The 27,103-nt window shown below is 47.8% G+C and overlaps 1 protein-coding gene and 1 pseudogene across 2 annotated transcripts in view; one reads left to right on the forward strand and one right to left on the reverse strand.

Moving 5' to 3' along the window:
- The window catches only part of CD9 (CD9 molecule), a 31,005-nt gene extending 21,161 nt beyond the window's left edge, over positions 1 to 9,844 (forward strand). Inside the window, exons 3-8 of the mRNA XM_080915059.1 lie at positions 5,603 to 5,700; positions 6,270 to 6,344; positions 8,037 to 8,135; positions 8,271 to 8,360; positions 9,136 to 9,219; positions 9,361 to 9,844. Coding sequence (XP_080771185.1) covers positions 5,603 to 5,700; positions 6,270 to 6,344; positions 8,037 to 8,135; positions 8,271 to 8,360; positions 9,136 to 9,219; positions 9,361 to 9,426 — 512 coding nt within the window. The 3' untranslated portion in view covers positions 9,427 to 9,844. The remainder of the gene's footprint in view (positions 1 to 5,602; positions 5,701 to 6,269; positions 6,345 to 8,036; positions 8,136 to 8,270; positions 8,361 to 9,135; positions 9,220 to 9,360) is intronic.
- Positions 9,845 to 16,710: 6,866 nt separating this feature from the next.
- LOC308418763 (small ribosomal subunit protein eS24-like) lies at positions 16,711 to 17,102 on the reverse strand (annotated as a pseudogene). Its single transcript has one exon. The product of its transcript is annotated as a small ribosomal subunit protein eS24-like (transcript).
- Positions 17,103 to 27,103: the final 10,001 nt, after the last annotated feature.

The following is a 27,103-nucleotide window of genomic DNA, read 5'->3' on the forward strand; positions in this document are numbered from 1 at the left end:
ACAAAGCTTTGATTCTGAGTAGGAATGCCAGGGAGAGCAGGGAGGGTGGGGTGTGCTTTCCTGCCCTGCCAAGTAGCAGTAGCCTAGTGGGGAGCAGGGTGCTGAGGGGACCTGTCTGTCACACTCCATGCCCCAGCCAGCACACAGGGGAGCTGTGAGCTCACTCCCTAAGGAAGGCAGATCCATACTCAGAAAGGGGTATGCTTTCAGGCCAGGAACAGGTCCATTTTCAGGCTGATCTTCTGACCACAAGGACCTTATAGTCCCTGAGTTCTCCAAAAGAGTTCTGACTCCCTCAGCCTCCTTCCTGATGACTGCTCCTGATCACCTGGTTCTTTCCAGCATTCAGGACTCGGGCTAATTCTGTATATTTTTAGATGTGGGAAGAAAGATCGTCACTGCTGACTGAGTGGCCTGGGAGGAAACCACTCCCACATCTGAGCCCTTCCTAGGGTAGTTCACTGGCTCCATCCCTGAAACTGCTGTGAACAGGAAATGGCTCTCCTAAACTGCCTAAACAGCCCAGACACCTGCCCAAACTCTTGTCCCTAGACCGTAAACCCAGCTCCTTCTGCTGCGTGGCAAGGGGAGCTCCCCTGTAAGGAGTGACCTCCGCTCCTTTTGGCCAGGAGCAGGGTAAGGCACTCTGAGCCTTTTGATGTCACACAAATTGAGGCTAAGAGAGAAGCCCGGCTCCCTGGCCCTGGTGAGCTGGTGGGAGATAAAAAAAAAAAATGGTGTAAGGAGTGGGATTGGGGAGGGGTGCCATGGGAGTGGAGAAGGAGGGGGATCCTGGGGTTCTAATGCTCCCAAGTGTTACAGAGACAAAGTGGTCTTCAGTTGTCTTCCCTAAAGAGGCAGAAGAAAGACTGAAAGCAGCCCAGCCTGCAGCCCCTTTGCACTGGACCCTGTTAGCATTTTACAGTGTGGTTGCTGATGATGATTTGGGGAAGGGCAGCCCCTGGAGACTGAGCCCAGGGCCTGCAGCATGTGAGGCACCACTATCATTGAGCTGTCCCTAGCCCTCTTTTCCCTTCAGACTCAGACAGGGTCTCACTGAGTTGTCACGTTTGCCCTTGAATTTACTTAGGTTGGCCTTGACTTTGTAGTCTCCTGCCCCAGCCTCTTCAGTGGTTGGTATTAAAGGCTTGTGCCATCAAGCTTTCTAAGAGTTCAGCCTTGAAGATGTTGTTCTGCTTCCTGGGCACAAGGGGCTACTGCCAAAGACACTAAAACATTAGGGAACTGAGTGGAACCTAGGTCCGGGCCCTGCCTGGACAATCATCATATTTTGGGAAGTTGAAATTGTTATCCCTGGGCAAAGGGCCAAAGAGGCTTTGTCCTCTGGGTTGCCTTTCCCATTGGACTGAGAGCAGCCTTTTGTGGGAACCACGGTGCTCTCTCCACATCTGCTGTGAGAACCAGTAATGCCCATGCTGATTTTTGTGGCATGATAGGGCCCATGGCCACCCTCAGACCAGCCAAAGTCTGCAGCTAACTTTTCAGGCAACCTTTTTGTTCAGGTTTCCTGAGGTGAGAACCACACCTTGCAGAGTCAAGAAAGGGTGTGTGGTGAGGCAGAAAAAGCAAGACTTCAGAACAGCCGGTACCTTATCCATGGAAGGGTGTTCTCTCGGTTCAGCCCTGGTAGATTCATCCAGTCAGCGGGACACACTCCCAGGCTTACAACGTGTCAAACATGTCACAGAACTACATGCCCTTCTAGAACCATGGCCAGAATGAAGGGATTTAGTAGGTATGGCCATGGGCCATCAGTGTCCACCCCTCCTTGGAACCTTTTGGATGTAAATGTCCTCAGTAAGGTGGCTTCCCTGCACTGGGTACATATGCCCTGCCAGATTGTTCATTTTTTCCACCCAAATCCGGCATGGCATAAGTACCCACACTTCTCTGAGGGTTCCCATACTCAGCATACGAAATGCCAATGACTCTTCTGAATGAGAATAACCATCCATCGGAGGGAGAGAAGGCAAGAATGAGCTGGGGCGGGGGAAGGGGCAGAGTGGGGGCCAGTTATTAGAGTTGAGCATTAAGGGGAGGCTTTTGCGTCCTCGATAGGCTGAGCCCAGAGCCTATCACACAAGTGGGACAGAATACTCTGCTTCCTGTGCAAAGGGCACCCTGACATGCTACTGCCACACTGGTCCTTCCTCCCTCCACCCCATTTAAATAGACCTATAATGTCAGCCCAAGAGGAAGAAGAAAAAAAAAAACTACAATAAACAGCCCTTAAGCAATTTAGCATGGAGATCCTGAAGAAGGCCCTCTGACGAATAAATTTTTCCATGAGTCAGACAGAAAGCTAACATTCACTCCTTTTATAAAAGGGAACACTTTGTCATTTACCACGGCCAGCCCTTGCTAACAAGTGCGGGGTGTGGGGTTGTGAGCTGCTTTCCCAAAAAGAAGCAAGGGACAGTTCTTTTCCAAGGCAAGCCAAGTGGTGTGTGGGGCGGAGCTCCAAGGTGGAGCTCAGAAGTGAGCATTAGCCTCGCCTTCAGGAAGCCCTGGGTTTGAGCTCTAGCCCCTCAAGGCTAAAGTGGGGAACAAACTCAGTACAAGGCTGGCATTGGGTCCATGACTTACTAGGGTTGAGAGGCGAAAACAGACACCCCAGAGCAGCAGCTGTCTGAAAAGATTTAAAACCAGCAGACCTTTAGTTTAAAATCTTTCACCAAGAGGCCCTTTAGGGGAACATTCCCTCTGTGAAAACTGTTCTCTTTAATGCCCACTGCTCCCCAGCTGCCCCGGCCTTGCTGGGGTATCCAAGCTCCATACCAGGGTGTGGACTCAGAGAAAATGCATGTTTATCTGTACTTGATTCTATTTCAAATGCGTATAAAGCCTTTTGATCTCTTAATGCCCTTCCCCATTTATTCAACCCCAGCTCAAAGGAGTGACCTCATCCTTCCTTGTCCTGCCCTGATGTGACAGTCAGACACCACGGCTGTATTACTACCTCACTCAGTGGTGTCCCCTTGGCAGCTGGGCTCCTCCCCAGGGGCCGTGCTCGGGACTACACCGTACCACCTCCCATGTTCAGGCCCCACTACATTTGGCTGGCCAGGAAGATGACTTGAGGACAAGCTGCATTTGTCCCTTTGCCCAGTCTGGGCCAGGCATGCACAGAAACAATACCCATATTCATGCCCTGTGGGGTTTGCCAGGAACCCCACGTGACTTCACGTCACAACGGCATTCGGAGGCGAGAGAGGCACAAATGCCCACTGTGTGTGCTCTCCTCTCTACTGCCTATGGGCATCAGCTGCAGGCCAGTCCCACGGTCTCCTGCCTGCAGAGTCTGGCCCTACACCGGGTGCCACAGATGGGGGACAGTGAGGTCACTGTGGTACCTGCCAAGCCTCCTTGTCATGTAGTGTGCAGTTGAAATTAGTAACAGTTGACAGTTGGGGTGTGTGTGTGTGGTGTGTGTGTATATATACTACATCATTGCACACATCATAATAGTTCCAGGAGACTGCAGTGTTTGCCCTTTTTTTTTTTTTTTTTTTTTTGGTGTGGTAAAGATTGAACCTGCTGCTGCCATGTGAAACCCAAGCCTAGGTCATTTCTCTTAAATTTATGTGGGAGCCAAAAGGAATGCCGGGTGTCTCCTGTGCTCTCCAGATCACTGAGACTCGGTCTCTCACAGAACCTGAAGTTCTTCTTTTCAGCTAAGCTGCCCAGCCAGCCAGCTATCTCCTGGGATCTGACTGGCTCCACTTCCCACACTGGCACACACGTCTAACCTGGCTTCTTTATGTGGGTGTAGGTACTGGGATCTCAAATTTAGGTCATCATGAGTTGTAGCCAACATTCTTAGTGACCCTCTTCTCAACCCCAATCACCCCGTATTTTATTTAAAAAACAAGCAACTTGCCATTTCTTCTTTTCTTTTTTCTGAGAGGGTCAGTACATAGACCTGGCTATCTTGGAACCCACTATGTAAAACAGGCTGACCAGGAACTCACAGAGCCCCATCTTCCTCTGTGTACTGGGATTAAAGTTGTGCTAACTGGGCATAGTGGTTCACACATTTAATCTCAGCAGAGGAGATTAGCACAGGCAAGCAGATTTCTGTGAGTTCGGGGCCAGCTTGGTCTACAGAGAGAGTTCTAGGGCATTCAGAGCCACATAAGGAGACCCTGTCTTGGAGAAAAAGAAAGGAAGGAAGGAAAAGAGAAAGAGTAAAAAGTATACTACCATACCTGGCTGAGATGTACATCTTTAAACCCCACACGTGGGAGGCAGAGTCAGATGACTCACTATGAGCTTGTGTTTCAGACCAGCCAGAACTTACTTGAAGAGACCCTGTCTCAATATATATCCACTCAGGCCTTCTGGGCTTTATAGCTGAGGCTCTTGACATGTCACTGTGACCCTCTCAAGGTTGGCTAGAGCATGGTAGCAAGACGGGAGGTGTTGGGGCTGGAGAAGTGGCCGGGGTGAGAACGCACAGTGCTCGTGCACAGGACCCAAGTTCAATCCCCAGCACCTATGTTGGGTGGCTCACAACTGCCTGTAACTCTAGTTCCAGGAGCTGCAACGCCTTCTTCTAGTCTCCAAGGGCAACTGCATGCATACACACATACATCAACAGAGGCATACACATAATTTAAGAAGAAATATTTAAATACATTTTTTTTATTATGGGAAACTATACACTTAGGACAGAAGGGGGCTTCACAAAGGTATTCCTGCTCAGCAGCTATGGCTTCTCAAGAGTGTCACTGTAGGATGGACTCTGGACATAGCCGTGGCGACCTGGAATAAATGTATCCAGGGCTGATCCACTCTGGTTCCAGATCCAGGGATTTGCATTGTCTGGGTGTGGGCAGGACTTAGAGTCTTTGCCCTCTGTACCTCCTCCCCAGTAACCACTCACACTGAAGGCATGACGTCACCCATTCTCCCCTTAGCAACCTCCCCTTAGCAAGATGAATCCTGTCACCCTTAATCTAGAGTAACTTCATTCCACCCATAAGATTTTCTAGGTGGGTTGATGGGATGTTGTAGCATTTAAGGGGTGTGTGTGTGTGTGTGTGTGTGTGTTTCAGGCATCTGTGAGCTGCCCAGCATGGGTACTGGGATCTGATCTCTGGTCCCCATGATTAATTAAACAACAAGTACTCTTAACCACTGAGCCATCTCTCCAGCCCAAGAAACACAGTCTAAGTAAAAGACACACAGCAGTTAGTAGCGGTGTTGGAGCTAAGACGAGGCTCTTCTAATTTGATGCCCACTTGTGTGTCCTTTGTACTAGATAAGAAAAACCCTCGCCAGCACGGGCACTGGGGTGTTAGGTTCCTGGCAGCATGCAGAAAGGATTTCTGGGGGGATTGTATTCTCAAATCCCAGTCTGTGGTTTGAGAGGTCTCAGTAACTTAGCTCAAGTGCAGTATCCTGCTGGGAAAAAACAGGCTGAGCCAGGGGTTGTCTCCTAAGAATCAGAGGGTTCCCCAAGGATAAGCTAGAGTGTTGATGTGGCAGGGCAGAGTTCTGGGGAAGAGAGAGGTAAGACGAAGCTCTGAGGGGAAGAGGCCTGGGCCTCCACACTAACATCTCTCTCTCCTCCCTTCAGGAGTGTACATTCTGATTGGAGCTGGGGCCCTCATGATGCTGGTTGGCTTCCTGGGCTGCTGTGGAGCTGTACAAGAGTCCCAATGCATGCTGGGATTGGTGAATATTCCTTCTGTACTCCCAGTAGCTGGCCAGTCAGTCTTACCTTAATCCCATTCCTTTCCCAAAAATGTCACCAGGCCCAGTGCACAGGACGGGTAGAGCCCATAAGGAAGGAGCCTAGGCCCCTGGGCTCTGCTCAGCCTCTTAGCATTTTTTCAGGCCCAGCCTCATCTGCCTGGCAGCTAAATGCCAGAACTTTATTTCCACCTTTCTCAAAGGCCATGTTTGCTTTTCCCCAACTGAATCCATGGGTCCTTTTGCCTTCTCCTTGTTTCAAAACTTGTTGCCATCTTGCCCAGACACCACAGAGAGAATGTACTGCCTTTGTGTCTCTGTTCTCGGTGGTATTTATGTATGGGCAGTGGTGTTTTATTGCTGTCTGACTCCAGACTAACACCCCCAATTACCAGTTTAGGGGCAGCGGATCATCCCCCCCCCCAAGAATGCCATGGGATCTCTGCTTTTGGTCATTCTCTTCTGTCTTCTCTTCTGTACCACCCTGTGCTGACTGTTCCCATTGGTACTGCTGACTACATTCCTCTCACTACATCCCCTGTGTCTTCTAGTTCTTCGGATTCCTCTTGGTGATATTCGCCATTGAGATAGCTGCAGCCGTCTGGGGTTATACCCACAAGGATGAGGTAAGTGTTTCCCATCAGAACACTTGGGTCCTACAGTGATTTGAGGTTCTGAGCTGGAAAGGGGGTTGATGAAGATTAAAGGTCGAGGCTAGTCACTGGCTTGGTTTCCCACTGAACACGCCTCTTTATCCAGTATGTTTCCATGTAAGAGCAAGACATGCTGTCCTTGGGACTGGGAACATGGGGCTTAGCCTGCCCTGTGTGGCTAGCACATACTAACCATTCAGAACTATTACTCATTTTGGAAACCGTTTGTGTGTGTGCCCGTCTGTGTGCATGTCAATCACAGCTAAACAGCCCCTCCCCACTACTAGAAAGGTTGCTCAAAACAACATGGCTTTCTGTAATCAGCAAAGACTCCCTTTCTCTAATCTGTAAATACGTACTACAAATACTACACCAGATGTCATGCAAGGTCCCCATGTATCCGGGTTCCAGGTCTCACACTTTGAGGACTACTTTGCCATCTAGTGTGTTGCAGTAAATATTAAAAATTGAAAGGCTTATTCCTTTATCGGCCCTCGAGGTCTCACTACACGGACGCCGCTCTAGTGTGGAGCCGAGCACATGGATTCTGTCACACAGTCTGCACACCGCCCTCTCCACATGATTCCCTTCCCAGATGATCTACTCCGTCTGCCCTGTTGCTTCTGTCCCAGGTGGACATGACCGCCCCGGCGTGTTTCTTTCCTCCACTGTCCGGTACAAACATGACTCTAAAGCCCAGTAATTTTTCATACAGGTTTATATATTCAATTCTTCGTCCACAAACCCTCTATACAATAAGATTGCATCCAATAGACAAAAACACAAACTACCCTTCTATGTGAGATAAAATGACTTATAGAAACCTATGTCTAATTACAGCCACCAGGATCTAAGTCTGCTTTCTCCAGTTTCATCTTGATCCCCACCCAATCTCTGTTCCTCTTCCTCCATTTTCCTACCTTTTCTCCTCCTACCTCTCCACGGTCCAATCATGTATCAACCTAACACAAATCTACACTAGTGCGGGAGAAAGATGTTTCACAAATGTCATGCTAGTCATTTATAACCAAAGCTACCTTGAAATTTAAAAAGGTGAGGATAGACCAGACATCTCTTCCAGTTTTTAAAGAAAGGAGTATGAACCATGAATTAGATGGAGCATCTCGGGATGGTGGGGGTGGGGGGAAGACAGGAAGACAGTTTGTAAAGGAGTATGGACCTAGACCATGAATTAGATGGAGCATCTCAGGGTGGTGGGGGGTGGGGGAGAGACAGGAAGAGTGGGGAACTTCTGGGGGAAGAAAGGAGCTAAGCATGTGAGTTTGAATTTCTCTGGTGAACTCTAAGGAGTTGTAGGCCAGGCTGGAACACACCAGTACAGCATTTAAAGGTAAGGTTCCTTACATTCTTCAGTGAGAGAAGAAATAAAGGGGATTGAGGTGGGATCCCTGTTTTCAAAAATCTACGCAGCTGATAAAAGAATTTACAAAGGGATAGGGGCTGGGGATCCCCAGTCCCACACCACCACCTCAAAACTTACCCAGGCAAGATGGAAGACTCCTGTAACCTGGGCACTTTGGAGGCTGGAGCAGGAACGGTACTGAGAGAGACGGTACTGCTGGCAGATGGCCAAGTGCTGAAGAGTATCTGTGAAGCAGTTTTTGACAAACCCATCTCTGCTCCTGGTTTGTCTGTCCCTCGTAGGTGATTAAAGAAGTCCAGGAGTTTTACAAGGACACCTACCAGAAGCTGAAGAACAAGGAGGAGCCTCAGCGGGAAACGCTCAAAGCTATCCATATGGCGGTAGGTCACCTCTGGAGAGGAATCCTCCGGTGCATCCCTGCAGGGTCCACTCTCTGGCATTTCTGCACCAGGCTACTATACCTCTCTTCGCTATCTTTGTTTTTCTCATCCCCTGTCCCTGCCTTCTCTCTTCAGTTGAACTGCTGTGGCATAGCTGGCGCTGTGGAGCAGTTTATCTCGGACATCTGCCCCAAAAAGCAGTTTCTGGAGTCCATCCAGGTTAAGGTAAACTTAGAAGCAACCCTCTGGTACCCTGCCCTGCTGCTTAGACAAATCTCTGCAAGGGATTTTAGGTGAATTTAGCAACCTTCCTCCCAGGGGCCTCTTTTCTTTGAGTGGCAGCGGGACAAAGGCCAGATCAGAGACAGAACAAAATCGCCCAGTTCCCACAGCTACCGGGGCCTAGGACCATGCACATTGCCCAAGTCCCAAGCCTTAAAGAAAGAGCAGGTCCTGTAAGGGGTGTGTCTGTTCCTAAGGCTTTAAGAAACAGTTCCTGGTTGGTCAGTTTTTCTTAATCCAGAAGCAGAATTATAAAAGTGACTCTCCACAGCCACATGGAACTAGACCCCAAGGGGCCTCTTTTACTGGCAAAATGCTTGCCTGATGAATGAGGCTCCAGGTTCCAGCCTCAGAACTGTCAAAAGAGAAAAAAAGGGTGGGGGTGCTGTATCGAGTTTGCTCAACAGTAAGAGCACTTGTTGCTTTTCCAGAGCACCCAGCATTGCATCTCAGAATTACCTATAACTGCACTCCTAGGGGATTGAGCCCGTGTCCACAGACACCCACACACACACACACACACACCACTCACATGTGTAAAAGTACCTAGAAGGAAAAACTTCAAACCTTCCCCTTCTCTGAAGTGTTCTCAGGTTTAGAAGTGTTCCCATTCTAGTTGGCCTCCCAGAATGATATAGGAGTCATCAAGTCAGCAAAGAAGAGGTACACACCCAAAGTGAGAACTGTTTCTGATCACGTGTCTTGTTTGCCTCCCAAGCCCTGCCCAGAAGCCATCGATGAGGTCTTCAACAGCAAGTTCCACATCATTGGAGCAGTGGGCATTGGCATCGCCGTGGTGATGGTGAGTGGCAGGTGGTCCAGGGACCCTCATCTCTCCCACATCAGTACTCCTCCTGGACCTGCTACTCTGCTCTTGTCTTGGACTGGGTGATGCTCCTCCCCTTACAGCCAGGCAAACCACACTCCCTTCTTATCTTTGCAGATCTTTGGCATGATTTTCAGCATGATCCTGTGCTGTGCCATCCGCAGAAGCCGAGAAATGGTCTAGAGTCTGCCCCGACCCTGAGCAGGAACATGCCCTGAAGCCCGTCAGGACATTTGGGGTTTTTTTTTTTGCCACTAATATTAGTTTTCATTATGCATTTCTAAACAACAGTTATTCCATGTTTGTCTTTTTAATGCTTTATTCATTATTGACATTTGTAGTTTGAGGGATCCGGGGGTTCAGTTTGTTTTTTATTTTTATTTTTTTTTTTGGTTGTTTATTTTTGCTTGTTATGTTAAGCAAAAATCCTGCAATGAAAGGTACTATATTTGCCAGACTCTAGACATAAGATATTGTACATAAAGAGAATTTTTTTTTGCCTTTAAATAGATAAAAGTATCTATCAGAAAAAAAAAATCAGGTTGTAAGTTATATTGAAGACAATTTGATACATAATAAAAGATTATTACAATGTCCAGGACTGATGGCTGGTATTGCTTTCTTTAAATTAGTTTTCAGAACCGCTTGGGTTGAAGCTTAGATTGAACTGATCGGATTTTTCAGCTCTTCTTTTATCTGCTACCCAGGCTAGCCAGACATTCTCTCTGTAGATCAGGCTGCCCTCAAGTTCCAGACAGCCCTCACACCTCCCAAGTGCTGGCATCACCCTTGTGCACGCGCCCATCCACCCTTCCCAGCTGTTTTGTGTTCTTAGGGCAGTAGATTGGATGGTAGGTCTCCTCACTAGTAAGGGCACTGAGACATGATGGATTGGGAGGTTGTGACCTGAGGTCACAGGTGAGTCCCCAGCTCAGCTGTGTGTAGTGCCTTGGGGTCTCCTGAGTCTTGGCTACCCTCACTGCTGTGCCTCTTGCACAGACCTTGGTAACTGGGCAGAGCCCCATCTCAGTATTCCGATCCATGGACAGTTCTTTGATTAAATCCATCGGGATTTAGTCAAAGAAATGGAACCACTCTAAGATGCATGCACACGGGGCTTCGTCGCAGGAATCTGTCCCCACATGGACCCTGGGAGTAGATGGATGGGTAGGGGAGAGCAAGAGCCTGCTGGCAGCGGTAGGCAACCCTGTGGCAGTTCTTGTCTCTGACACTGGCAATCTTGCCTGTGCTGGACTCTGTGGTAGAATTGAGGCGAGGCGTGAGAAACGTCTTCATTCCTTATCCTTGATTCAGCTTAACATTAAAAACCAGTGTGGTGGGAGGCTGCAGAGATGGCTCAGTAGTTAAGAGTACTGGCCATTTTTTAGGAGGACCCCCATTCAAGTCCTAGCTTCCACATAGCTCCTCACAACCATCTTTCTAGGGAATATGGTGACTCTCTTCTAGGCACAAGACATGCATGTGGTGCACATACATACTTTGGTACAAACAAAACAGCCATACACTTTTTTTTTTTTTAATAAAATGTGGTATGGGGGTACATACCTGTGGTCTTAAGGATTCAGGCACAATTATCAGGTCCAGACCAGCATTGGCCACAGAGCAAAGTCCTGAATCAAAATGAGAGATTCAAAATGTTCCTGGATGTTATGACATGTTCATAGCAACGGATGACCAAAGCAGACTATTATCCGGCCTTAAGAAGGGCAGAGAGGGGCTGGAGAAACGCCTCAGTGGTTAAGAGCACTGACTGCTCTCCAGAGGTCCTGAGTTTAATTCCAAGCAACCACATGGTGGCTCGCAACCACCTGTAATGAGATCTGATGCCCTCTTCTGGTGTGTCTGACGACAATGACGGTGTACTTACATAAAACAAATAAATAATCTTTAAAAAGAAGGGCAGAGCGTGTGACATACACCTTTGCTCCCAGTGTTTGGGAGGCAGAGACTGGTGTTTCTCTGTGAGTTTGAGATGGGGGAGCCTTGATGTCACTGTGGCAAGTGAAACAAGCCAGACACAAGAGGGCCAATGTCCATAATTGCACAGAGTGTCTGGAATAGGTAAAGTCAGAGACAGGAAGTAGATCTGAGGGGATTTAGCTAGGGAGACAGAAACCGGAAATTACCAGAGTTGTTTGTTTGAATTACTTCTTTTATTGCACATGTCCTTTTAGCTAAGGAGGGGGGTTCACACCATAGCAGCTCATAGGTGGACATCAAAGCACAGCTTGTTAAAGTCCTCCCCTACTACGTGGGTTCCAGGGGTTGAATTAACATCCTCGGGCTCCGTAGAAAGCACCTTGACCCACTGAGCCATGCATGTTGCTGGCCCAGGAGCTACTACTGTTTAATGAGTCCAGAGATTCCTTTTGGAATAAATGAAGTTTTGGGAATGCAGAGGGCTCATGTGTTGGGCAGTTTAAAATGGTGGAAACGGCCTGTTGGGCCCAGGATCCCTTCTCCATTCGAGTCTTTGAGGATAGTTACTATGTTCTGGTTGTGGAATAAGTCAGCCATTAGTTTTATGTGAGTTACACAGCAGGGCTGGGGCGGTGGGGGGGGGGGGGGAGCCAGATGACTGGGTGTCCGTGTAATGACTTCTTGAGGAACTTCTCCCCTCAATCAATCCAGGCCTAAGTGACCCAGGGATGTTCACTCCACCCACCCCAAGCCTTCATGCTGGCTTGGTGAGTCCTGAGCAGATAATACAATTGTCCCCACTCAAGTCCTGGCCATCAGACCCCTGGAGAGCTAATTCAATTTCTGTCCTTTTAAATTGGATTTTCCCAAACCATCTGCTTCCCTTGTGGAGATACAGGCAGGATGAGACCCGACATAAAACCTCCACTCTGCCAAACCTACCTCTCTGTCCAGACAAGACCCGGACTCCTGCTCCCGAGGCTGGTGTGCCGATCTAACCTCCCCGACCTGGACAGTCAGTCGGCCTGACCTGAATAGGAACTGGGAAGACTCTTCATCATTGACACGTGGGCAAACAGGACCACGGCACTCAGGAGAGCCTGAAAAATCCTGCCCTGGGAGTCGATCCTTGATCATTGCATTCTCTCTTAACACCTCACCTGACAGGAGACATAACGGTCACTAGAATAAGCATTTACAGGGCTGCCGTGTGACTCAGAGGTAGAACATTTGAGGGGCATGAGGGAAGCCATGGATTTGGTCCCTGGTGTGGAGGGAAAGAATCAAAAGCATGTCTGTGTACACCGTAGCTGTGTGCATGAGCTGTGTGTAGCCTTCGGGCAACATGGCAGCCTCAGCACATCAAGACCCAAAGGGTCTGATAGTCCAGAGCTCATCTGATGACCAGATTACACCACCCTTGAGTATCCTGGGAGTATGGGAGGCACTCCTTTACCTGAATTCCCGTAATGGTGAAATTTAGGATGAAGTGGGAGTCCTGTGTGATGCCAGAGCTTGTCCTGGTTTTTTTGGTGGGTGGTTGGTTGATCAGTTGGTTGGTTGGTTGATTGGTTGGTTGGTTTTTTGGTAAGGGGGTATGGAGGGTTTTAAGTTCTTTTTAGATGCTACACAGGGCTTCTCTGTAACGCTGGATGTCTTGAAACTTGCCCTGTAGACCAGGCTGGCCTCAATCTCAGAGATCTGCGTGCATTTGCTTTGGTAGGATTAAAGGTGAACACTACCACTGCCCAGCTTATCTGTTTTGGGTGTGTTTGTTTGTTTGTTTGTTTGTTTGAGATAGCACATCAATTTGTAGCCATCTGGCCTTGAACTCACAGTCCGGAGTCAGCCTCCTGTGCTGCCATCACTGACAGGGACGCACCACAGTGCCAGGTAAGGTATGGCTTTGATTAAGGTCAAGGAATTTAGCCTCGAGCTACATAGTTCAAAGTGAGCCTGGGTTACAGCCCTGTTTCAAAAATAAACATGCTGAGTACGGTGGTGCATGCCTTTAATCCCAGCATTTGGGAGGCAAAGGTAGGTGGATGAGCTCTTGAGTTTGAGGGCTAGCCTGGTCTACAGAGTGAGGTACAGGACAGCTAAGGCTACCCCGTCTCAAAAAACAAAGAAGTAAACTGAAGCCATTTCAAAGGAAGGAGGAAGCAAAAGCATCCAGCTGCACAGACACAGTGGTTACCATGTGGAGCAATTCTTCTGAGCACATATCTAAGAGAATGAAGAGAAAGGAGATGAAATACACAAATGGTGTTCAGAAAACTAGGAATCCCCTGACTGTCTGGGAAACAGACATAATCTCCCTAGCATCCAACGAGACAGGAGGAGGCCGGACAGCTGACTCTGGTTAAGAGCACTTGCTGCTCTTGTAGAGGAACCTCATTCAGACCCCCACCTGTGACTGTAACTCCAGCTCCCTCACAAGGGGCATACACACATACACATGGATAATAATTTTTTAAATGTTTTTAAGGCAGGAAGAAGTCTAGCTCTCCCACAAAGGCCCAGTCCCAGCTAGACTGGGAAAACCTAGCTGGAGGTCAGCAACCACACCTCCTAGAGGCTGCCCTCCTGTTTCCTTCTGGGCCAACCTGGAATTCCCACCAACTGCAGCATCCGACATCCCCTTGGCAATGCCCAAGTATCAAAAGGCGTTGCCCAGGTATCAAAAGGTGTGGTAATCAGTTAGACCTTGAGTGATTTGGGCCACCTGCTGGGTCTAAGGCAAAGGTAAAATGCTGAGTTCAGGTCACCTCTCCTGGGAGCTCTGGCTGATGAGAGCAAAGATTAATCATTTTCTCCTTAAGCAGTTCAGCCATTGTATGTAGTATAATTTATATCTCCTTTCAATTGTAGTTGATTGGAAATTGTTCAGTGACCAGTGGAGAGCTATGGTCTAGCCGGGGGAAAAAAATGTAAAATAGGTCATTCATCAGAGAAAATTTAATCTAGGAAATTGTCTCGGTCATGGCGGACTGAGTGATCTTTCAGAGAACAAGGCAGTAATGTGTATGAGAAAACAGCTGCCAGCCCTGCACAGCAAGGGTGCCTGGAGGAAGACATGTTCCACTGTTGTGGGTTCCTTTAGGGGGACAAGGTGAGTCTAATGTTGGATTCCACGTTCAGTATTACCCATCACACCACACATTCCTTCGAACCCTGGCTGATGATCTCTAGAACCCCTCCCTGACGGCTCATATAACCAACAGACATGGGGTAATAATGTTCGATAGCATCAGCCATGGGGAATTAAATGAAACCTACGATGAAGCGCCATCTCGTTCTCATTAGAACGAGGAGGCTGAGGGGACGCCTTTATACACTGCTAGTGAGAATGCAAGCTTGTCCAGCCCTTGTGGACATTGGCATCCTTCCCCAAAACAACTAATAGAACTATGATTCAGCCATACCACTCCTGGATATGTACCTGAAGAGGTGTAGTCTGCTTACTACAGGGACAAATGCACATCTGGGGTTACCTTGGCATTCTTCAAAATGGTCAGCAAATGGAGTCACCTTAGGTGGCCATTACCTGGGGAGGAGATGAAGAAACTGCTATACACATACTCATCAGAGTATTATCTGGCCATAAAGAAAGATATCTGCCACCTGTCACACAACAGAACTGGAGGGCACGATGTTAAATGAAATAAGCCAGCTCCAGAAAAACAAGCCTCACATGTTCCTTATCACGTGTAGAGGCTGAAGGTTATCCTGAAGATAGAACTGTGGTCACAAGGCACAAGGAAAAAGCTGGAGTATTAAGAGAAATCTGATGTGATCAGTGAATGCTTCATCCACATATAGATACCTCACACTGAACCACATTAATATGTTCAGTTAACACATGTATACGTGTATGTTAATTAAAAAAAAACAATAAGTCCAGTTAGGTGAGCAGAAAAGGTTTGCGGTTCCCAACTCCCTTCCCCCAAGGCAGTCCCTGCCCTGCACAGGGACTACAACCTTGCTTTAACTATAATTAGAGGCTTTGACGACATCTGTGGCAAAGGTAGTCTGGAACAAGGAAATTCTGGATTCAATATATTGTGCAACCCAAAATTGCCACAGAACTTCACCAGGAGTGACTGGAGAAATCCAAGACCATTACATGTGGATCCTGGCAACTGACTGTGGGATGGGCCCAGCTGATTTGGCCTACTGTGTGCAAATGAGACAATGCCCAGCACAGACACAATAATGAAGCTTCAATGGAAGCCCTGGCTCTTTGGTTCATTATTGGATCTTAGGGGGCATGTTTGATTTTTAAGAGAGAGAGAGAGACAGAGACAGAGACAGAGAGTGCGCGCACGCGCGCACGCACACGCACGTGTGTTCACATTCTTGGGTATGTGGGTATATATATACACCAGAGTACAGAGGCTCAAAAACGGTGGGTCGTCCTGGAGCTAGAGCTCCAGGAAGTTGTTAAACCATCTAATGTGGATGCTGGGAACCAAACTCAGGTTCTCTGGAAGAAGAGTCGGTGCTCTTAACTGCGGGACCATCTTTCCAACCCTTTGTGGGTTTTGGCTCTTGCTGTGCAGCCCTAGTTGGTCTAGAACACCATGTGTTAAGACCAACCTGGCAAAGATCCTCCTGCCTCTGGTAACCCCTCCTGCAATGCCTCATTGGCTGTAATATAGATGGATTGCTCAGCATGTATGAGGCCCTAGATTCAGTCCCCAGAACTGGAAAAGAAAAGTTAGACCCTAGCTTCTCTAAAGATTGCAAAGAGCTCAGGTTCTAGGGAGCTAAAAGCAGGGTTGTCTGAAAGTCAGTGGGAGATCATTGTGAGTTATGCTGACAAAGCAAAGTTAGGGCCTGGAAGTCCCCATGCAGGTCCGGGCTCTTTCCAGCTCAGCTCCTCAGTAGCAGCGATCTGCAGATGTTTGCCATTCCCCACAGCTGTCCTGAGCTAACATACCCAAACCCAGAGGCTGAAAGCCGTCTAAGGGTCCTTTGATTAACAAGGTATCTTTGATATTTGCTGCATGAACCAACACGGTCTTGCTGATTTAGGTTTGTGACTCTTCCTCTAATCTCTACCCCCAAAGGGATAATCCTTATCTACCCAGGGTGTGGGAGACAAGATTTCTCCTGAGTCTCAGATATTTAACTGATGAGCAAGAGCCTGACTCACACCAAGGCTCTCAACTAGGAGGAGCTCAGGACAGAGGTAAGTCAACATAAGCTCCAGGTTCTCCATTTCTCTTTTTTTTTTCTTTAAGATTTATTCATTTATTTATGTATTTCATGTATATGAGTACACTGTCACTGTCCTCAGACACCCCAGAAGAGGGCATCAGATCCCATTACAGATAGTTGTGAGCCACCATGTGGTTGCTGGGATTTGAACTCAGGTCCTCTGGAGGAGCAGTCAGTGCTCTTAACCACTAAGCCATCTCTCCTTTTCTCATTCTTTTTTTTTTCTTTCCTGTAGAAGCTTTTTCATTTATTTGTCCTCTCAGAAGCCCGCACGTCACACCAGAACATCAAGTCGCTGCATTTCTACTCCTTTGGCTTTTGGCCAGCACCAACATTGGCCTTTGCAGCCTGCCTGACCAGCTTCCTTCTATTCTTGCGTTCCTTTCGCTGCTGACGGGAGGTCTTTTTCTTCTCATAAAGGCCAAATCTTGCAAGTCTGTGTTTAGGCTCATTCTTCTTTGCATAATCTAAAGGATCATAGATCACTGATCATGCCAAAGCCACTTGTCTTGCCACCACCGAAGTGGGTTCTGAATCCAAACACAAAGATGACATCTGGTGTGGTTTTGTACATTTCTGGCCAGCTTCTCCCGAATTTCTGTCTTCGGCACTGTAACCTTCCCAGAATGAAGGATGTCAATGACCATCTGTTTCCTCTGAAGCGGACGGTTCATCACGAACTTCCTGGTCCGGATGGTTACCACGGTTCGTCATGAACTTCTTGGTCCGATGGTTACCGTGTCATTCATGAAGGCTACGGTGCAGGAGCTGTAGAGGAGGATTTCTCATTCCTTTTAACTGTTTATATACCTCTGCCCCTTGAGCTGCGTACCCAATTCAGTAGGGTCTTTGGATCGATACCTAGCCTTAACACCCACTGTGCCTGACACCCACTCAAAGCCCCTCTTCCGGGGGACTGGAGAGACGTCCCGGTCTGTAAGCTGCCTACTGCACAAGTGTGAAGGCATGACTTCAACTCGTTAGCACCCGCATAAAAAGCCAGGCCCAGCAGCACGCATCTGTACCATCAGGGCTGGGAGGATCCCTAGAGCTCCTTGGCCGGCCGGCCTAGCCAATCAGTGAGCTCCGTGTTCAGTAGGAGCCCCTGTTTCAGAAGACAAGATGGAGAGAGGTTAAAGAAGGCAACAGAAATCAGCTTCCAGCCTCCCACAGAGCTGAACGACAGAATCGCCTCCCCTTGACTGATGGTTCCAGGTCCCTACCCTCTCTTGGATGGGCACCATCATACAGGACGTGGCTTCTTGCGCGAGGGACCACGTAACTGTCTCTGGCCAGTGGAGTGGAGAGGATGAGTGTGGTCGGCAGCTCAGAGGACTGAGGCAGCCTCATGCCTTCCCTACGGGCTCAGCAGAGACAGCTCACGGCTGCAGAAGATGGGCCAGTGTATCCCAGGTCTGGAATGACGGCACAAAGCGCCGTGCTGGCGAGACCGTACAGACGATGTTGCAGCGAGAAATATTTTACTTCATATTGGTCATGCACTAAGCTTCCTGCATCTCTGTTCCACCGGCCAACCTGGGCCTCTGGCTCCCACTCTTTTGCTTAGTTCATATTCCCATAGTACCTACCAGCTGAGAAGCTCAAAGCCAGAGATATATATGTGTGCCTGTGTTTACAGGTATATGTACATGTATCCTCACATATGTGGCCGTCATAAATCAACCTTGGGTATTTTTCTTCAGAAGCTGTCTCACTGAGTGCACGAGACTGGCAAGCAAGCCCCAGGGACCTGTTTGTCACTGCTTAGCCAGCCTGGGATTATGGCACCAAGCCGGGCTTCTTCACTTAGGTCAAATACAGGCCCTCATATGGAGTCAAGTCAAAGATTTTTCTGTAATGAGGGAACTGGATCACAGACAGGAAGTTCAAAGTCAGGGTGTTCCATGGCTGAGTGTTAGTAGAGTGGTTTTTACCCTTGAATTTGTTCCGTTGTTGTTCCATTGTAATCACATGGTAACTGTAGCAACTCCTGTCTTCATCTGTTCCACAATGTGTCAGTATTTAAAGACTGGGAGATATTTAAATTCCTACACTGATAGATTGTTCTCTCTCTTTCTGTGCCTGTACATGCGCGTGCTCCAGTGTGTGTGTGTGTGTGTGTGTGTGTGTGTGTGTGTTCGCGTGCACGCACGCACGCCTGTAGGCCAGATTCATAAGCCGTCTATTTCCCTCTGACATTCTCATCCTAGAAAAAGTAGAAACTGCAAAGCAAGATGTCCCTATTCAAAGGCATCCAGAATTTGTAACTGGGCTGGGATGATGCCTCAGAGGCCAAAGTGCCCGCCACGCCAGCATGAGGACTGAAGTTTGGATTCCCAGAACCCATGTAAAAGCTGGGCAGGCGTGGGCAACCCAGGTCCAGTCCCAACATTTAGGAAGTAGAGAAGGAATCTGAAAACCACCAGACCTGACCCTTTCCCCCCCACCCAAAAAAATATCTCTCCAGTGATCTGAACTTCCCATCCATGACCTGCTCTCATTAGCCAGTGGCTTTCAAACATCTTATGACTCAAGAACACATGCAGCTTAGAACATGCAAAAAAGCCACATGAAAGCACCCTATCTACATACACATAACCGACCTGAAACAGCTATGATAACATTTACCCCTGCTTCATGTATTACTCTCTATTTTCCATTTACAGACATTGATTGAATGAGTCACTAATGGTCTTTGTCTCTCAGTTTGCAAACCCTTGTCCTGACCTTTCATTATTTCACTCTGGATTTAGATATCAAGAAGTTGAAGGGAAACTGGGAGGGAATAAAATAGCCAGGAAGGTAGGACAGAGCTCTATGCATCAGTCCCTAATCTCTTTTTGTCATTTCAATCAGTCCCTCACCATCCTGTCCCCACGTCTACCAAAAACCTTCTGTCTACCGGCCTTCTGCCAGCCACTAGTCTCCTCACACTAAGACCCCACCTCAACACTGGGTTCAGGGAGCTGAAGTTGTGGTGAAGAGGTAGAGTGTGTCTGCTTAGCATGCACAAAACCTTGGGCTACATCCCTTGTGCTGAGAAAGCCAGGAAAGAAGGAGAGGAGAGGGGAAGGGAGGGGAAGAGAGGGGGGAAGAAAAGGAGGGGAGGGGAAGGGAAGGGGGGGGGAAGGGAAGGGGAGGAGAGAAGAGGGGAGATGGGAGGGGAGGAGAGGGGGAGAGAAGGAGAGAGGAAGGATAAAGCTCTTGTTATTCAGGACACATTCTGGAACACCCCAAAAAAAGCCAGCCGGTGCTGAGGCAATCACTCAGCTCAGGCTTGGGCTTACCACCGTCTGACGCAGCAGGACCGCCTTCCCTAATGCAGACACATGATGCACATCAGTAACACCAGCGGCAGCGAGGCTGAGGCAAGAGAACCCGGAGTTGGAGGGCAGCCCAGACTTCACAGCAAGACTGTCCTGAAAACCAAGCGAAAGCAAACTGAGCCTTTGGCCATGCAAGCTTGGTACCCTGAGCTCAAGGTCCTAACCCATAGAAAAATACACGGAGAGAACTGACCCCACAGTGTTGCTCCCCTGACCCCCACACACATGCCACCCCTGTTTCGGGATATTTAGTCACACTGTGAACCCGAGATTGTGTTGCTTACTGGAAAAACCTGCCTTTAGTTATAGAATGTTACTCAGCTGCAGCCCACACCTTTAATCCCAAACAAAGAAGGTAAAGTTAGTTTGTAGAAGTAAGAGCTGTAGGACTCCTGACTGAGTGGCAAACAAAGCGATGAGACTCTCACAAGGAGGGGGAAGGGAAGCTAGTCGAAGGGCCATGCAGAGAGAAAGAGGAAGCAGTGTAACCGGGAGCTTGACAGACAGTTGAAGAGAGAACAAGCCAGACACAGGCAAAGCATGAGAAGGGGCCGGAAGAGTAGAGCGGATTTCCAGAGGTAGTCCAAGGCCAAGCAGAGCAAAAAGTCAGAGGCCGAGAGAGAAACAGATTGAATCAGTCGGTAGAAAGGAGCCTGAGCTAGAACAGCTGAGTTGAAGCAGCTTGCCGGAGTTCAGAAAGAACAAGAAAGGGTGAATTTATTCAATAGCAAGACTCAGAGGCTGAAAACATTCTAGGTCCAGATTAGATTGTACGGAGACTAGAAGCTTCCAGAACTAGGCCTAAGTTAGCAGGCAGAGACAGTGAGCCTCCACAATGACAATTACTAAAGGTGAATAAAAGTTACTTTATCACAGCAACACACACACACATACACACATACATACATATACATACATAAATACACACACACATACACACACACATACATACACACCCACACATACACACACATATATACACACACATACATACACACATACACACACATATATACACATACATACACACACATATATACACACATATACATACACATACACACATACTTACACACATACATACACACATGCATACACACACATACACACACACATACACACACACACACCCATATACCATATACACACAACAATAATTAAAAATATTAATTTTTTATGAATGAGGTCCTGGCTCCTGCTTTTAATCCAAGCACTCTCAGGGCAGAGGCAGGTGGATCTCTGGGAGGTTCAGGGCACCCTGGTCCAGCCTGGTCAACACAGAGAATTCCAGTCTCAAAAAACAAATTATTAAATAAATAAAATAGCCAACTCCACAGGAAGACTAACAGTGTGAACTAATCCAGACCCTAGGGCGCTCCCAAAGACTAAGCCACCAACCAAACATACATGGGCTGGTCCAGGACCATTGACACACAGGTAGCAGAGGACTGACTACCTTGTCTGACCCCAGTGGCAGAGGATGCTCCTAATCCTGTAGAGACTTGATTCCCTAGGGAAAGAGGATGGGGGCCACCCTGTCAGTGTCGAGGGGGAGAGGAGTATAGGATGAAAAACCCTGATGGGGGGGCAGGAGAGGGGCAACATTTGGATGTAAATAAATAAATAAATAAATAAATGGATGCCATTTTCTAAATGACAATAAATATACATATCTTAAATTGGTTTTATTTGAGATTTTTGGAGTCAGACACACTCATCTTGTCAAACAAAATAAATTGTCTGAAGAGCCTGGGTAGCGGGAAGGCATGAGGAAAGGGCCATTTCAAAGTGACTTTTCTTGCCTGGCAGGGACCGGGAGACAGAGTGACAGGAAATACCTGGTTGCAGTCGGGTTGCTCTGGGTGAGGTTTTTGTAAAGTGGGAAGTGGAGGGACTTCATTACCATAGCCACTGAATACACCTTGGCTGTGGCTCTCACCAGCCTTGATTCTTGGAAGTCCAAACGACAAAACCCGGTGACATTAGGTCACTGCGCAGCTTTGTTGTAAGGAACTACAGTAGTTCCGTATAGTCTGGTGCACTGGGGCGTATGCCAGGAGCTCAGTCTGTGGGACAGAGCAGGGATTTCAGGTCTGCGTACCCAGCATCACCCTCACACCTCTCAGGAACTCAGGGACTTGAGAGCCTGTGAGTCTGAGCTCCTGGATTGTCTGGCCTTCAATGCCACTAACAAGAAACAGATATTTCAGTGTGGTAGAAAACCAGAATATAAATACATCTATTCCAGCAGAAAAAAAAAGATGGTGACTTCCTAATGGTCATCAAAGACATAAAGTCCAGCCTCCAGAGAAGGCTTTCCTGCCCTGTGGCCAGGGTGTCCTCTCCCAGTAAATGTACCACAGAGGTAGGTGTATCATTAAGTCGTTTGAGGTCAAGCCTAGTGTCTGCAACCAGAAGTCTGTCTTAACAAAATCGAGTCGCCTGCCACGAGCTAAACAAGTAAAGGTGACCTTCTCACCTAGCTGGCATTTGGAAGGCTGGTGTAGACCAGACTGGTCTCAAACTTAGATCTGCCTATCCCTACCTCCCAAGGGCTAGAATTAAAGATGTGTGCCACTTAAAAACAAACAAACAAACAAACAAACAAACAAGAGTTTCACTGTGTAGCCCTGGCCAGCCTTAAACTTTCCAACCTCTTACCTCTGCCTCCTGAGCACTGGGTTACAGAAGTAAGATGGTTCATTTCATGTCATCTGGGCTGAACGACAGCACTCAATTGACCAAATATTGGGTTAGATGCTTTTGTAGTAGTGCTTAGATACGATTGGCATACTCTGCCTAAAGCAGGTAGCTTGGGTGGGTACCATTCAGTATGTTGAAGAACTCACTAGAACTTGGACAAACATGAACAGCAGCATGGACCATTCTCTAAGTCTCTGGCCTGGCAAGTCCTCTGCTGTCTGGACCTATGAATACTCATAATTACAAGATTCAGTTCCGGGCTGGAGAGATGGCTCAGTGGTTAAGAGCACTCACTGCTCTTCCAGAGGTCCTGAGTTCAAATCCCAGCAACCACATTGTGGCTTACAACCATCTGTAATGCGATCTGATGCCCTCTTCTGGTGTGTCTGAAGACAGCTACAGTGTACTTATACATAATAAATAAATAAATAAATCTTTAAAAAAACAACAACAGCAAGATTCAGTTCCTTAAGAATCAATCTCCCTGGCTCAGCAGTTAAGAGGACATGCTGCTCTTCCCAGAGACCCAAGTTCGGTTCCCAGTACCCATACCAGATAACTTGAAACTGCTTCTGTAACTCCATCTCCAGGGACTCTGACTCCCCTGCTCCCAATGACCACAGACAGCATCGTGAGCACATAATCACACTGAGACCTAATTAACAAGAATCTTCAAAAGTTCATCCCTCCCCATGCATCTCTCTCTTTCTCCCTCTTTCTCTCACCTATGCCCACCCACACACCTCTATCTTCTATCCTCTGTAGAGCCCTGACTAACACAGCCCCTAGAAGCATCACACACTAGCTGTGATATCTAGAATGCTTCTGGGTGATGTCAGCCATATATGTGCCTTACAGAAAACCTTGCCAAGCCTTGTCGCTTCCAACTTCAATGTGGTTCTCAAGGAGCTTCCTTTGGTGAAATCCCATGACTTCACCCACGCCAGGCAAGTTCCCTATCACTGAGTCACATCTCCACCCTCAAGCAGCTTTGGAGGTGCCATGGTGGTTCAGGAACACAACGGACTCAGCTTCTCTAATCTCTCTTCCAATGGCCAGGCTGACTTGTGGGCATGCCTGCATCTATACTAGGGGAAATATGTTTCTGTCATGTCCACATGCTTGAGATGGCAAATGATTAAATTATAAGACAAGTCTAAGAGACACAGTGGATAAAACACAGAGATGCCATGAGAGATGGCTCACTTCGAAAATTACCAACAGGATAGGAACCAGGCCCACGGCACTCAGAAACCCAGATTCTTCTGTCTACCCAAAGTATTGGAGGACACAGACACTGTGTTTCTCTCTCTCTCTCTCTCTCTCTCTCTCTCTCTCTCTCTCTCTCTCTGTATCAGTTTATTTACACCTTCCTTTGGCTTCCTTCCAGCCAAACCACCACCTTCCCAGTATTTCCCTCCTATCTCCTCAGACAGACCTCATCATTAAAACCCCACGTCATGCACCATTTTATTGTTACAATTATTGTTTCAGGTCTCATTACTGTAACTCAGGCTGGTCTAGAACTCATTGTGTAGCTACGTTGTCCTCAAACTCAAGGCAATTCTTCTGCCTCAGCCTCCTGAGTTGTAGGAAGCTGGGAGAATCCTGGAAGCAGAGGGCACACACGTCTTTTGGGTTGTGAATGCCTAAGGCCTGAGAACTCACAAAACAGGTCTTCAGCGTGTCCTCGGCCAATCCTCTCAACGCCTCCAGAAAATCTTATTATTCCTCATCATGAGACAGAAACTAAAACAAGGGTCAGGCCTGAGGTTTGTTAGTGACACCTGGGCCCTGGAACTGGCCTTTCACGTGAGCCTGACAGAGTTGAGACGCCCCTCAAAGGCATATGGACTGAAGGCTTGGTCTCCAACACCTAGAGCTAAAATGGAATCTTTAGGAAGTAGAGCCCAATGGGAGGAAGTTAGTTCTTTGGGGATGGAAACTTGAAGAGGATACCGGGAGCCCAACCAATATCCTCTTCTTCCTCTCTCTCCGCTTCTCGGCTATCACAAGATGAACACCCCCACTATAATATACCACCACAGAACCCAAACAACAGGACCAGAGCCACAGAAGAAACCTACAAAACCACGAGCCAACGTAAATGTTTCCTTATGTTGATTATTCCAGGTGTTGGTTATTCCAGGTGTTGATTATTCCAGGTGTTGATTATTCCAGGTGTTGATTATTCCAGGTGTTGATGGAAGGCTGACTAACAAAGGCATCCACGGGAGAGCTCGCCAGCTGCCCCTCCTGGAAATGCACAGGTGCATGCAGGCCTGAATCCATATGCTCAGCCTCCCAAAGGGTCCAGGCCTCTGCTGCTGCCCCCACACCCTCTCAGAAGGAGGAAAGCAATGCTGCCACCACGAAGAGCATCACAGTCCTCTGCTCTCACTGTGAGCAGAAGCTAATTAAGCCTTCACAACTACAAAAGAAAAAAAAAAAAAGCCCCAGAACAATGAGAATGGCGTGCTAAGATTTGTGCACAAAACAAGAAGAACGGGAGAGAAATGCTAATGCGATTATGTCTGCTGAGATGGAAGGATGCCCCCAAAATCTGTAAAGATGGCTGCCACTGCAGAGAGCACCTGCCAGAAGGGAAGGGAGGGGGCATTCCAGCCTGTTTCCTTCTGGGCCTTTTGTAAACAGTTGGAGAAGTAAACATGGGTGCTTGGCATACAGTTCACTGGTGGGCATTTGCCTAGCTGGCCCTGGTTTCTGCCCTCAGCATCAGAGAAAGAAAAAAGAGTAAATATAAAATGTACACTAGTGCCTGATGCTATAAGCAACAGACAACTTAACGCACCCCCTCGACTGAGGTCTGAAGTGAGCAGAGACTTTTGTGCGTATATATGTGTTGCTGGTAATTGAACCTAGGGCCTCATGCCTGCCAGACAAGGGTTCCATCCCTGAGCTACATCATAAGGGGACTTTTTCAAGGGACTCACAGAATAAAGGCCTGGGTGGCTAGGGGTTGACTTGGAACTGCCAACTAGTAGGCTTCATATCCAGGATCCCAGGACTCCTTGGAGATGGCTGCCTTCTTCTGTTATCTTCTTGCTTCTTTCCTTTTCCAAGAGGCCCAGCTCACTGCTACTCTCCTGTCTGGTCACATCCATGGCCACAAAACTGAATCACAGTTCTGTCAGCCTGGGATGAGGTTGCCTTTGGGTCAGTACCCAATCCTGTAAAAGCAGCCAGTTGTGGGTCAGGACAGGAATAAAAAAGGCTTTAGAGACAGTAGCCTGCAAAGCTTCTCTCAAAAGGGATTGTAGGCACAGAGGTCACACAGTTCACCAACAGCCCCAGGACACCATGAATTCAGGACTCTGCGTTCACCTCCCCAGTCTGCTCAGGCCTCACCTGACCTGGAGCACTGCATCTCCTGGATGTGTTCTTATGAACCGAGGTGAGGGTATGATGGGCTATGATCTTTGTTCTAAAGAAGACACCTGGTGTTCACAAAAACACCTGGCTGCAAAGGTTCTTGTCCCTCTCCTCATCCCTGCTCTGGCCCCTTTGCCAGAACTCCAGCAGTGATGAAAACACTGGCAGTTGGGGAAGTCCCCACCCACAAAACCAGAGACACATAAATCACAGTTGGCACATAGGATTTTAAATCAGGAGTCTTGGGTTTCCTACCCATGCCTCCTATTAGCAATATGACTTTAGGCAAGACATTGAACTTCATAGAAAGTCAGATTGGTTTTTGTTTTGTTTTTGTTTTTTATATTAAGCCTCTTTACTATGACACCTAGTTCCTAAAACTGCCCAGAGGATTAAAAACAATAACAAAAATAATGGTGTGCACGTCAGTGGGTCAGGGCAAGGCAGTGCAAAGTTTCCCCCATCTTATATTTTTTCTGGGGCCTTGATCTCTTGGACAAAAAGCCTCACGGAAAATTAACTCTTTTCTAGGAACTTGAGGTCAAGGTGCCCCAGCTTGTTGCATTGTAATATTAAAACAAACAAACAAACAAATACAACCCATGCTATCACAGGCAGGGCACCAGCTAGTGGTCTTGGTCTGTTTCCAGACTGGTACTAAGCTGGAAACCACATGTTTTCCCTTGCCAAGGCCTCTCCAGATCTCTGAGATTGCTCTCTCCTGCCCGCAGCTGGCTGCTACCAAGCCCACTCAGCACTCCCAAATTTCCACAGCTAGCTGGGGCACACTCTTGCAAGCCCATGTTCTGCCACAGTTGCCTTTCCCTGGAGCTCCATTGAATTGCTGCAAGATGGAAAACACCAGACAATCTTAGTTTAGAATCAACAGATAACTCAATCGCTGGGCATGGGATCTATCATCCTATGTGTGCTCCTACTATTCTATGTTAAAATCTTCCAGTGGCAGATCCTGGTGGATTCCACCACAAGAACTATCAGTCCCCAGCCTACATCTTGTCTGCCTTGCTCCTGCCTTCCAAAAGGAAGTCCCCTCCTCCCGTCTTCTCTCTTCCTCTTTCAGACCCAGAAGGTCCACCTCCTTCTTGCCCAGTGATTAACTTCTTGTCATCTTTATTATTTAATCAATTAAGAGAAAATTCTGAAACACGGCTAACTTATCTTAGCTTCTGTTAAATACCCTGCTTATGCAACACCTCCCCTCCAACTTATTGCTTATCTTAGCTTCTATTAAACTGCTTGCTTGCACAAAACCT

The sequence above is a fragment of the Micromys minutus genome (assembly GCF_963924665.1).
Source record: "Micromys minutus genome assembly, chromosome: 3".
Lineage (NCBI taxonomy): Eukaryota > Metazoa > Chordata > Mammalia > Rodentia > Muridae > Micromys > Micromys minutus.